The sequence below is a fragment of the Anticarsia gemmatalis genome, chromosome 4, assembly GCF_050436995.1.
Source record: "Anticarsia gemmatalis isolate Benzon Research Colony breed Stoneville strain chromosome 4, ilAntGemm2 primary, whole genome shotgun sequence".
Classification (NCBI taxonomy): Eukaryota; Metazoa; Arthropoda; class Insecta; order Lepidoptera; family Erebidae; genus Anticarsia; species Anticarsia gemmatalis.
This window is the reverse complement of record NC_134748.1, coordinates 13,903,838-13,917,356: the sequence shown is the minus strand read 5'-3', so window position 1 is coordinate 13,917,356 and position 13,519 is coordinate 13,903,838. Positions and strand designations below refer to the sequence as shown.

The 13,519-nt window shown below is 34.0% G+C and overlaps 1 protein-coding gene across 1 annotated transcript in view; it reads right to left on the bottom strand.

Annotated features, from left to right (window-relative positions):
- The window catches only part of LOC142972623 (uncharacterized), a 66,607-nt gene that overhangs the window by 4,637 nt on the left and 48,451 nt on the right, over positions 1-13,519 (bottom strand). Inside the window, exons 2-3 of the mRNA XM_076113894.1 lie at positions 9,706-9,816; positions 136-234 (exon numbers count right to left, since the gene is read on the bottom strand). Of these exons, the coding sequence (XP_075970009.1) occupies positions 136-234; positions 9,706-9,816 (210 nt within the window). The remainder of the gene's footprint in view (positions 1-135; positions 235-9,705; positions 9,817-13,519) is intronic.

Below are 13,519 nucleotides of genomic sequence, written 5' to 3'. Positions count from 1 at the left end.
TATGCTTAATGCATAAGCACGTTAAAAAAAAGTTTGTTAGGTCTCTCCATGATGATTTGCTTGATCGTTATAGCTTGATATATTTTTCCCTAGATAATAAGTGTTTTATATGTGTAACATATTATTGTGTATTACCGTTCTACAGCATGCGGGGTCCGCGCCCTGCGCAAGTAACTCCCGCACGCACTCCGTGTGACCCATCGCCGCAGACAGGATCAGAGGAGTCGTGCCATCCTGTTGACAAACAGACACATTATGTGCGAAACTATGCAAAATATATTATGAGCCGAAATTTTGGTACTGAAGCACTTAATTAGGTAGTATATACCTAAGGACAAGAATTAATAAATTGTGTTACCTCCCAAATATGTGTGGTGAAACAAAAGCAGTATCCCTAGCAGTATCTTACGTGTTTGGGCTGAGTTTATTCCCAAATGCTGATGATGATACTTTTTTAATATATTCTCTCTATAGGTATCTACTGGGTCAGTAGATATTTTGGCTTGACATTGGACGTGACTATATCTGATATAAAAGTCTTAGTTAAGATAAATAGTGTGAAATAAGTATGCATATTTGAGATTAGATAATAGATGGTATCTACTGAATGTTTAAAAATAGCGTTAGCTTCTTTGAGGTGTTACCAACAGAATTTATGGGATAAACTTGTTACCAAATTTACCGATGTTGTTTTTAATAACTTTAAAAATGCGTAACTGTGTCTACATTGATGATATGGTATTGTTTTATTTTAGATTATTTTGATATAAAATGTTTTTTTTAGGAAACATTTTTTTTAACATATGACTTTCTCACTCCTGGTCAAGGTGGGTCTCCCGAACGAGAGAGGGGTTAGGCCTTGAGTCCACCACGCTAGCCAAATGCAGGAATAATAATAAATGCAAAAATTAAAGAAATTTTAGGCATATAAGGTAAAATTATTGTGGCAACGCTGTCTTCAACACGTGTATAAGATCGATATAATCTCAAGTAGGTATAGCCCCGAGCTGAACATGAGTCGTATGAAAGGGAACTCATTATAAAATTCCATTTCCTTTTGCGAGCCGGGGGTGAAAAATTCCCTCTTGTGAATGTAGGCCAACTTTACTGGGGTGAACGTGTTTTATCTTGAAAACGTTTATTTAAGATTTTGGTACGTAATTTTGAATATAATTTAAGATAATGATAGATAGATCTAGCTAGGTATATAAAATTTGGTATTTTACACAAAAACAAAGCTAAAATAGTTTTCATCAAGAATTCCAAACTTCATGAAAATTCGGCTGTTTAGCTGTGAGAGTGTAACATAAAGACTTTTGAATTTATCATCTATACTAATATTATAAAGCTGCAGAGTTTGTTTGTTTGATTGTTTGTTTGTTTGTTTGTTTGTTTGAACGCGCTAATCTCAGGAACTACTGGTCCGATTTGAAAAATTCTTTCAGTGTTAGATAGCCCAATTATCGAGGAAGGCTATAGGCTATATAACATCACGCTACAGTTATTAGGAGCGGAGTAGCAACGAAAAATGTTACAAAAATGGGGAAAATTTTGACTCATTCTCTTAAGAGACGCAAGCGAAGTTGCGCGGGTCAGCTAGTAGTAAATATTTATATTAGTACGATGGAGGAGATTCGAATTCAAGACCTCTAGATCGCAAGTCGTAAAACCACCAACACCGCCGCTTATCATTTACTTCCAAAGGTGTTCTTTAATTTTGTTTCCAATAACTTTTTACTTTCAAAGTTGTGAAAAGCGGTGATTTGCCAAAATCTTGCCAAATCATTTAAAAATAAATCAAGCATTTCTACCTACTAGAAAGTAAGAATAAAGTAACGTGCACACATTAGTTCAAATCTATCACAATCAAAACGAAGAGGAAATCTGTATCATTGTAGAAATTTTCGCGAATCATATTCATTTATAATGCGGAGTGCACACGCATGAATTACATTAACCTAGTTATAAAATATCAAGTGTTATAGATGCATAGGATAAACAATAAAACTCTATTAGCTTAATACAATTTATGATAGATGTTTGCCAATCTATACTGCATGATGTATTACACACTCTGTGATGTTTGTTTATTTGACCAACTTTTACGCAAAAACGGCTTTACCTAAGTAGTAAGTAGGGGGGATAGAATTTGATAGAGTGATAGATTATTTGACAATATTATCTCCGAGGGAAGAATTTTTTGTAATTTTTATTGAATAAAATACTTAAACTAAAATTAGCGAAGCAAAGGTTAATTTTGTGTTTCTTAACCCTTCCTAATGCACGAATCCCTCGGAAAGAAAAATATCTACTGCTACAGAAATCAGCGATTACTTACTGGCATTAATTTAAGCTTTAGGACAACTAAAACAGATGACAGATTTGTCGATCCACACAAGACAAGTACTTTTTAATCCTACAGATTGAAAAACGCAGTCTCAGTAGTCACGATTATGAACCGGTAATAAACCTCAGCTCAAATATTCATTCATACAATCAACAATCTAACTAATAAAATCTATAATCCGATCACGTACCGCGGCGCACTTCAAGTACCACATCGGCACTAAATAACACTAAGTTGCACTAAAACGGCACTATATAGTGCCATGTACACACGTCACGTGCGGTGATAGAAACGTTTAGGTCTCATTAACAGTAGCTGTGGTTAATGAGTTTGACCTTCAAGCTTTCTATTTAGGTACAGCCATGGGGATTAATGGGTAGTCTACTTGGTTGTATACTCATGAGTATAAATGTGTGTATATTGAAGATGAGTTAAGTTACGTTTATTTGTGAGATACCGCGTCCTGGCCATTTTATGATGACTGTAGAAGAAACACCGTCAGGTTTTTCGTCGGTATGCGCAATTAAGCCTGAACGCCTATCCGATGGGAGAGCCCGACAGACCCCCGCTTCCTCCTTGGAGCGGGACATGCAGTATGCATTTTCTATGTTAGCTTATATTTATAGAAAACTATGACGTGTCTTACGTAACAATAATTATACATACATTTTCAAAAGCTAATAATCTTAATAAACAATGATATTTTTCCGTTACCGAGTGACTGACTGATGGACAACGCACAGCCGAAAATACTAAGCGAAGGAACTTGAAATTTGGTATAAAGGTTCCTTAGGAAGAGTACATGAGCACCATGGGTGGATCTTCGGTAATTCCCCCCCGAAGGGGATGAAATTCGGGGGCATGAAGGTAGTCTTGTATAAAATGTTTTGTTTGGAATGCAAAGACATTACCAATTTTCGAAATTGCCGGAAAATTATCTGGGTAAGTAAAGCTCCTTATTTTGATTCGAACCAAATTACTTCTATTACCATAAAACCATAATTTGGACAGCTAAAATTGGGTCATAAAATATAATTGTAATATAATAAAAGAAAAATATCCTCATCATATCATATTTCCTGCTTCGCTTATTTGACCTTGTATTGTTTTCACACAGAAATAAATCTTATTTTTTTACTTAAACTGGTCTTCAGTAGGATATAAAAATAATTAGATGATATAATTTACATAACCAGTTTATAATATGTTTTAATTATAAATTATTTTGATAACAAAATACCGAGCCAAATTTTAATCAAATATTAAAATCTGAACCAAATGATTAAGAATATTGTAAACATACCATATTAATATACTTTAGACGTTTTAAAACACAGATTTTTACAATTACCCATAGAGGAATCAAAAATAACTGTGTGGGATTCAAGCATTTTTTTGTTAAATGGACATCAAACCTACGTTATAACGATAGTAAGCTATTGCCAAAGGCAGCCACGAATAGAGACAGTGAAACCACTACGCGCAAAGTTAAGCACCCTTACTGCGGCAAATTCTGGATGGGTGACCACACAATGGCCGCAATTAACTTCCAAATTAATAAGAGATGAATGACATTAACATAAATTATAGCTAAGTGGATGAATATAGCGGTGTTAATAAACAGTAACAGCTTCCTTCATAAATCTTATGATGGTCAGTCACGCTACTTTGTTATGCTAACTCTAGTTTAATGGCTTTAGGGGCCTGTATGAAAGAAGTACTTAAATTTAACCGAGAAACTCCATGGCGCAGTGGTTAAGGTGGTCGCGTCTACCATTGCGTCGGGAGGCCGTGGGTTCGATTTCTTTACGAAGCATTCATTTGTGCGAGCCACAAATAGTTGTTTCGGGTCTGGTTGTACTTTGTGTCCGTTGTTTGTATGTTTGTTAAAGTCCCCGCGACATAAGGGCAAAAACTCTTACAATTAATTTTAGTAAAATTATATTAGTTTTAAGAATATGAGACTAATATTGACAGACGTATTTGCTTCAATCAACTAAAGTCAACATTCTTTTCTTAGAGACTTTATTCTTTTCTTTTAATAAAAATCAAGTAGAAATCATAATAACACACTTGGCTACTTTAATTCCACGTTACGATAAACACATGTTCAATCGATACACGATACATGCATAATCGATACATAATCGATTAGAATGTAATGTGCGTTATCGATCAAATCGTTTCATGTAAATGTTTAGAAAAAAATGCCTGGCAAGAAAGTAGTGAAATGAGGGGAAATTTGTATGGAATTCTGCTCTCTCTGCAGGTAATTGTATGAGCTGTATTTAATTTTTTATATGATTATGGTGTTATGATAATTGCTTTGGGGAATGTCGTTGTAATCGTGTTGGCTTAACATAATTACTTTTTGCAGTATTTTCACTTATATTAAGAGTCGTTACTTAGTTAATAAGCTTCCGCAATAGGATTTAATTGTTATATTGTAGAACTTATAACATTTCCCAAAAAGTTCTTGTCGAAAAGTTTTAATGTAACAATAGTCTATGCACTTAAGACTATTGTGGCTATCCATGACAAAGGAAAGCAAACTGCTTCGAGGGATAAAAAATACGGAATGCATTGGCTACTTTCTTTCCGTCTTAACCGACATCAAACAAAAGGGGACGTTCTCGTCTGTATTGTTTGTCACCTTAACACATTTTACTGCGTGGACCGATTTTAATGTTCCTTTTTTCATTTCCCATGAATTCCTTTTAAAAGTTTACAAATTTGCCGAGGTTCTAAAGTGACATTTTGCTTGAAATCTGTTTCTTTTTAAGACTTGGTGTAAACGAGTTCAAATAACACTCACAGAGCTAACCCACATTGTAAAGCTAATTTATCATCACTTCACCAGTTGTCAGGTCTAGGTAATACCTAGCATGTCTAAACAATGGTCGTCGTCCATTACAGCGTATTCACACGTTACTAAATATTCTCATAGTATTATGTGTTTGTTGCGCAACTCTTACGTGAAGGGACTGCGTGGCAGAAAACCGCTACCGCTTTGTTCATTCACCAACTTTCAGTATCACAAGGTGTAAGCGGAAGCGGAGGAATAAGCGAGATAACGTGGAACATTCATTTCTTTGTTGTTGTCACTCAAAGTCCGCCTTTGCCGCTTAATATGATTGTACGAATATGCCTGAGAAAATTTTTCTTTTCTTCTTTTTCACTATTGCGCATTGGACTTTAAACGTTTCTTTCTTCTCGAAACAACACAAATTTCAAATGCTAAGGGGACAATTAAAAGACTGATTCACTAGAGATTTTTGATGAAAATATAAGTGACACAAGTTTGAAAAGCATAAAATAATGTTCTTACTATTCGGTAGTTAGCAGACTTAAGGAGTGGTAACCAGGAAAAAAATCAATACTACTTTAAAAGTTTAAGGTAAGTAACACAACATAATTAACACCGTCTACTGTGGCATCTTTACGTTACCATGTTAACTTTAGCATCTGATGAATATAGGTACTTTCATCACCCTTACAGTTTTAAAACTATACCAAAATCGCTCCCGCTTCAGCTCGTAACTTAAAATCGCTAATGTAATATCTCATAGAATAGACGGTCGTTTGAAAGTCGAGCACCGCTTTAATATATAAATCATAATGCCTTATTACTTTGTACACTTTTTAATACTACCACATTAATATTAATTTTGTTCTGAACCTTTTCTTTTGGGTATCATTTGATTAATTATTTTGTATAAAGAGATAGGCGTAATGGGATGAAATGTTTTACTTTTTTGTTCGATGTGGATGATTCTCACGGTGTTACGTAATTTTTGATGTAATGTAATTAGGTATTGTAAGTGGAAACTTCTAACGCTCTCTTTTTGGTAGTTATTATTACAGTTGATGCAGTCTCGGGTTCGATACTCGCTTTCATTTTGAGGTTAAGATTGATTTACCACTTTTACCCTTTTATAATTTGCCAGTGAAGAGCGGGACCTCCTAACACAGGTATATTTTTACTTAAAAGGAGGTCTCTATGTAAGATTTATTGTAAAACTTGTACGAGACAACGAAATGAAGTAGTACGTATATAGCAAAAATTTTTCTCGTGATATTTTAAATCATATGCACGTTTGTTATTTTACGAAGAGCTCATTTACAGAAATTTGACTTTAACAATTTGCGTAAACATTTTTATAGAAAGGAAGTATAATTACCCATAGGTAATAATAAAATATGATAAATGTATCATGAAAATACTTAACGAAACTTCCAAATCTTTTGCAATAACACTAAATCAAGGTACTCTATTAATTTTCATAACTACAATAAACAACTAAAATTATACTACATTACCGAAATATCAACTATTCCCATAAACTTATTCAGAATTTTATTCTCGAACTTTCTTCAAAACCATTCAAAGTATATAAAAAGCGTAATGTCTGCAAATATATTCACAAATAGCCGTCATCAATATAGATCTGTGTGATCTAGAACATCGAGATTGTAGGGTAGGCGAAAATAAACGTAATACTAAGAAAGCTTTAAGGTGGGTTCACATAAGAAACATGATCTTGTAACATTCGAGCGGCTCTACGTTTTATCATGTTGATGAAACACAAAAAGGTAATGCTTTTATACGTGCTGTTAAAAAAATAACAAAAACGTTTAAATTACATTTTAAAATTTCTAAATTACAATCTAAAAGTGTAACTATCTTGGTAACGATGCAATGTAAACTATATAAAAAATGTACACGAATGCAAATAAAACCTAATTGAAATTGTAATAGATAAGAATTTTTCGAGCGAGTCACCAACCAACCACAATTGAAGAATTTTTATGTATGTATGTATTAATACTTAATGCATAAAATGTTCCTTTTCAAACATACAGACAAACATTTCAAACGACACACGACTTTTAACTACACAAATGTTACATTACAAGAACCTAAATGCTTACAGCGTCGAACATTGCACTTGTTCGTTCAACCGTATGCTCACCTTTATAAATAAAGGGTGTTACGTAAGACGCTATCTATCTTTGTACTCGAACCATCGATCTTTGAAGCCGAGAATGTATTCGATAGGGCTGTCGACACCAGAAAGTGATTGTTAAAAGTATCTACAGAGAATGGAGAAAAAAACTGTGTACACGGGCTTTTGGGTTCAATTTCGTAAGACTTTAATCACCCAGATATCTATAATATAGTATTTTTGTTGCCGTATGGTTAGTGGTCAAATTAGTGTCAAAGTTGTTCAAGCCTTCCGAAGGACTTTGACGTGACTTAACGAATGTTATCTTAATTGACAACCGGGATCAACTTTTTAAGTGCCCTCCGAAGCACGGAGACGCCCAGTTCAAATACCACGATTCGGTCACCCATTTATGAAATGACCGCACCAAGGTTTGCTTATCACACAGATCGTCTTCGATTGTAAAACGTATGTTTTATAGACTTCTGACTACTGACTACGTACTACTTTGGGTATAACAATTGTGATATTATGTATAACTAGCTGACCCGCGCAACTTCGCTTGCGTCATATAAGAGAGAATGGGTCAGAATTTTCCATATTTTTGTAACACTTTTTACTGTTACCTACTCTGCTCCTATTGGTCGTAGCGTGATGATATAAAATATGCTTTTTTCACGAAAAATATTCTCAAAATTATGAATATCAGTATAACGAAGTCGCGCTAAGGCATATCCGCCATTAAAACAGTTGCCATGGCAACGGAATTTTGTTAATTCAATGTCATTATAATATTGTTTTTTCGCGACTTCGTTGAATTTTCTGAATTTTCTCGGGAAATGCGTCGTTTTCCCGGGGTAAAGCCCTTCTCCCATTACGATACGCCCGCGCGACTCTAGTCTCGGAGACTAGTCGCCACGAAGTATCTCACATACATTTGTATGGAGACTCTCACATTACGATACTGGTAGTCTCCATACAAATGTATGTGAGATACTTCGTGGCGACTAGTCTCCGAGACTAGAGTCGCGCGGGCGTATCGTAATGGGAGAAGGGCTTAAAAAGTAGCCTATGTCCTTTCTCGGGTATCAAAATATCTCCATACCAAATTTCATGCAAATTGGTTCAGTAGTTTGGACGTGATTGAGTAGCAGACAGACAGACAGACAGAGTTACTTTCGCATTTATAATATTAGTATGGATATGGATGTATGATATGCCTTGCTCGTATATACACAGTTCGGAGTAACAGTTGTAAAGTTTTATGTTGTACAGTCAGCTCCATAGGTCGCTTTACATATTCATATTTTCAAAACCTTATTATTGCCGAATGTTAATAAATACAAGAACAAAATCAGGTAGAATTAGTTGGAATTAATTAATTCGACCACCGTAAGAGGTTTTCTCGATGGAATACTATGCAATTCTACGTATATAGGGTTTCGAAAGATTGAATATGTTCAGCTACTTTTGGAGCTGACTGTACCACGTTCAAACAATCTACTCTGACATTCTATAGTGTTATGTCAGTTATTCCATTTATTACCAAAATCTTTAGTTTAACGTATCTTCCAAGATTTCGTAATTGTTTTAACTATCATCATTTTCCGTCAATAAAATCTCTTTTCGTTTCAATTGACCCTAAAATTCCATCCACGTCATTCTTCAACATCATCAAAGAAAAGAACGCAGCGTGTCATACTCGTAGCGTCATGCTCGCCGAGTCATCAATTTCACCGCAGATACCGATCTGAGGAATTGTCACGTTCTAGCTTTCGAAGAGGATTATGAGTTTGAAGTGTCATGCATAGTTGATGTGGTATTATACTGTGACTAGGATGATTTGCTACTTGTGTCGTTTTCCTACTTAATGTTATGTTTGTTATTGTACAAATAAATAGAGAAAAAGTGCCCTAAACTAGTTTATATTTTGAACCGACTTCAAAAAAGGAAGAGTAAATTCTTATAACTATTTAATTTACTGGGTCGACCAATTTTAAATATTCTGATGAACAATATTTGTTGTACTTACAAATGTTGTTATTCTTTACTTTTTAGTTAGTTTTGGAATATTATTTGCTTGAAGTCGAAGGTTTTTTTTGAGAGAATTGTTGTATATATTATCTCTGCACATACTGGTACAGTTTCCTACTTCGATAGCTAGACATTATTGTTACGTCAATTCATTTATTTTTCAATGTTTTGACAATGTGTTTTGATCAACCAAGGAAAGCAAATTAGTCCCATACCAACACAAAAATAACACTTTAGCTTTTGGAATCTCGTAAAATTTCTTTGGATTTTTCTGCGTTAAGGACTTAGGAAAAATTCTTCAAGGGATAAAAAGCCTTTAAAATATTAAATCTTGAACATTCCTTCAGCATGCTAGTATGTGGTGTGGAGGTCACTCACCCTATCCCTGGAGTCGATGTGAACCTTGCCGGTGTCGAGCAGCTGTCGCAGCCGGTCGCAGTCGCCCCTCAGCGCCGCCAGGTGGAACTGCACGTCTGTACGGGATTCTTTCTGTGAACAATATAGAGAATACCATGAATATATAGCCTGAAGGTTTAACTGTAAGATTACATGGTGAAGTTTAGTGTCAAGTCTATTAAACTTGGACTCTGTATCTATTGACTACTCCAATTCAAGACAATTAAATTTTGAAAATGTTTCTTTCTATCCGATGCAAACTTGACCAGCAAGCAAGTAGAGGAAAATAGTCTCTTGTCGTTATAGTGATAACGAATAACAAGGTTTCCTTCCGATTCACCCGAGTCTTAAGCTTTCAAGGAACTAATAATATCAGTTGATTATTTGCATTTTTGTCGGACACGATAATGGTTTCTCCGACCGATTTTGGACATAGCAATGTAAATGATAGTTAAATAGTGCGTTTAACGTATTTCTAAAGGAAAAATCCCGCTGCTACAAAGTAAGTGTCAAGTGTCAGGGTTCAAGCACTTAATTTCGACTTCCTTTTCCGCTTCTTTTGTGCAGGAAGCGCGAAGAACACTTCAGATTTACATACGGGTCACATACATTAGATAATTATCAGCAACTTTGAATTATATGAAACTAGCTGACCCGCGCAACTTCGCTTGCGTCACATAAGAGAGAATAGGTCAGAATTTTCCACGTTTTTGTAACACTTTTTACTGTTACTCTGTTCCTATTGGTCGTAGCGTGATGATATAAAATATGCTTTTTTTTTTCACTAAAAATATTCTCAACATTATTTATCTCATAATATAACGAAATCGCGCTAAGGCATATCCGCCATTAAAACAGTTGCCATGACAACGGAATTTTGTTAATTCAGTGTCATTAAAATATTGAATATTCGCGACTTCATTCGCCACCTGAATTTTCCCGGGGTAAAAAGTAGCCTATGTCCTTTCTCGGGTATTAAAATATATCCATACCAAATTTCATGCAAATTGGTTCAGTAGTTAAGGCGTGATTGAGTAGCAGACAGACAGACAGACAGACAGACAGACAGACAGAGTTACTTTCGCATTTATAATATTAGTATGGATAACCACTTTCTGACCCCGTCTCAGTCAACAAAAGATATGGCAAAAAGGATATGGGTAGGAATTTTAGGAAAGAAACCTTTCTGTTTAATTAACGGGTGTCTCACTGTTAAGACAAGTTATTAAGTATTATAATGATAAAAACACTTGAGATTTTTTTGCACACACTTGAAACACTCCCGCAGTCGTAGCTGAAATACATGGCATAAAGAAAACCAATTATTTCTATTTATCAGTTTTTACAACACAAGCAGATTACCAGTATTAACTGTATGTAAAAACTAAATTGCTATAATAATATCGCGTGTATAGTTACATATATTATAGTACGATTAGTTCGCGTGTTGTCGCGGTGTAATTGTTGGCATAACTGAAATTTGTTCCGACATTACTATTTAAAGGTTTGAAGTAAATTAAACTGTTTTTACAGTTTTTTTTTTTTTTGGTTTATAAAGTTTTAAAGATTAGATTTTTTTGTAAGTAAAAATGTATGATTGTTTTTTACCGCATTTAGCAAAAACACATGAATATATTTTAATGAAATTAAGTCCACAGAAAGCTTGGATTATTCAAGGAGGGAAAAGTCGCAGTCTGTATCTCATCTTTAAAACAAAACCTAGTGTTTTTAATCAGACCCTAAGTAGTTTAAACGAAAGTTGACAATTATGGTTGTTAACGTAAAAAAGGTGTCTCGAAAAATCGGAGGTACAGTTGCAACCAAAAATCCGAAACTTCAAAACAACTGTCATTTAAAATGCTACTGAACCATCACAACTCGTTAAATAAAACATAACATTAGCAAAAAAGCGTCAAAAGTAACAAAAAATACCTAAATCGCTTTATAATTAACATACTAAAGCCTCCTACGCATATTTACATACAAGCATACATAATTAAACAGTTTATTTTCTCTTTTTGTACACACTTTATTGTACAGTCGGCTACGAACGTATGCAAACAATGTCACTTTTTTTACTCGTTTTTTGGCGAAGTTAGGTGCATTTAATTGTCTTTAAAATATACTTGAACCTCTGTTCGCAGTCCTTTTTACAAATTTATACATTTACTAGCTGACTCGCGCAACTTCGCTTGCGTCACATAAGAGAATGATCAAAATTTTCCCCGTTTGTAACATTTTTTACTGGTTCTCTGCTCTTATTAGTCATAGCGCGGTGATATATAGCCTATAGCCTTCCTCGATGAATGGGCTATCTAACACTGAAAGAACTTTTCAAATCGGACCCGTAGTTCCTGAGATTAGCGCGTTCAAACAAACAAACTCTTCAGCTTTATAATATTAGTAATTAGTAAAGTAAAGTATAGATACATTACTATTGAAATGTAACTGTATATGTAAATGCTATTGTACAAACATAAAAAATGCGATAATTTTAATATGAGTATTGACGTTTGCAAATGTACCTAATAAAGTAAAGGATTGATGAAATGTATACATTTTTTGTTGGTGACTGTACCGCTTCAATTTGTCACAGAGAGACCTTGACTTTCAAAATGACAAAACCGGCATAAAATCAGTCCAGTTATTTGTAACAAACAAACAGTATTATAACTGGTTTTAAAGCTAATTAGGTACTTATAAATATATGGCGGTATTTGAGCATAGGTAGAGGAGTTTTATATATTTGAGACCATTTTTGGTACATAAAATACGTTTGTGGTGTTTTTATGGATTACCTATCACGAACTGTAAACTGTTTTGAAACATATTTACTAAGCAAAGATTATGGTAAAATTCATAATTGAGCATTTATTTATCATCATAATTAAACCTATTAAGTACAATCTCATAGTATAAATCATTAAAACTTCAACGAAAAGCGGATTCTTTAAAGATCGCGAGTGTAGGATTATAAACTCCTCACTTAAAAATCAATAAAAACATATTTTAGGAAATATTTAACTTTAGTCACGTCTAGGTATATTAGCATCTGAATCATGTCTAACAGTAAAATATACAAAAACAATATAAAATGATGTAGGCGACCAATGTCAAATAACGGTTGTATTTCTAATAAATACATAACAGTCTGGGAAACAGACTAGACACTAAAGACATTTAAACAACTATCTTTTTTTATGTATTTTGTATTTGTATTAGAAAACTTGTGTATTTGCATGACAATTGCATAACTGAACTTGGCAATGTCAAGTTGAAATGTAGTAGAGTATTACTTGGCAAGGATTCTTTGTTTTGCTTGAAAACTAAAGATTTGTAAGTTCAAAAGACTTTTAGCTGAAAAACTAACAATTGTTAGTAAAGATATTTTTGATTGACAGACGAATGGCAGACATATTCAATTTTGCTTATTGTAAAGTCTAGACGCAAAATTGAGAATCAAAGGATTTTGTGTATAAATACAAAACGTCTTTATCTTCCAAAGGACATGTAGCAAAAAGAATATCTAAGCGGTTGTTACCTTAACAGTAGCTATGTGAAGGCGCACACCGTGAAATAGATTTAATTTAAAACAAATTGTATTATTTAAGTATTAGTACAGTTATGTTTCCACCTGACCAAGCCCAAAAATTCAAAACAAACCTTAAGAAAATTAAAGCGTTCAACTTATGCTATATGCAGTTTTAATAAGAGTCAGAAGTGCATGCATATTTTTTTTGCCCATTCTTCGAACATCGTGCTACATAGAGTTATTTTATGTTAGTATATAGAGTTA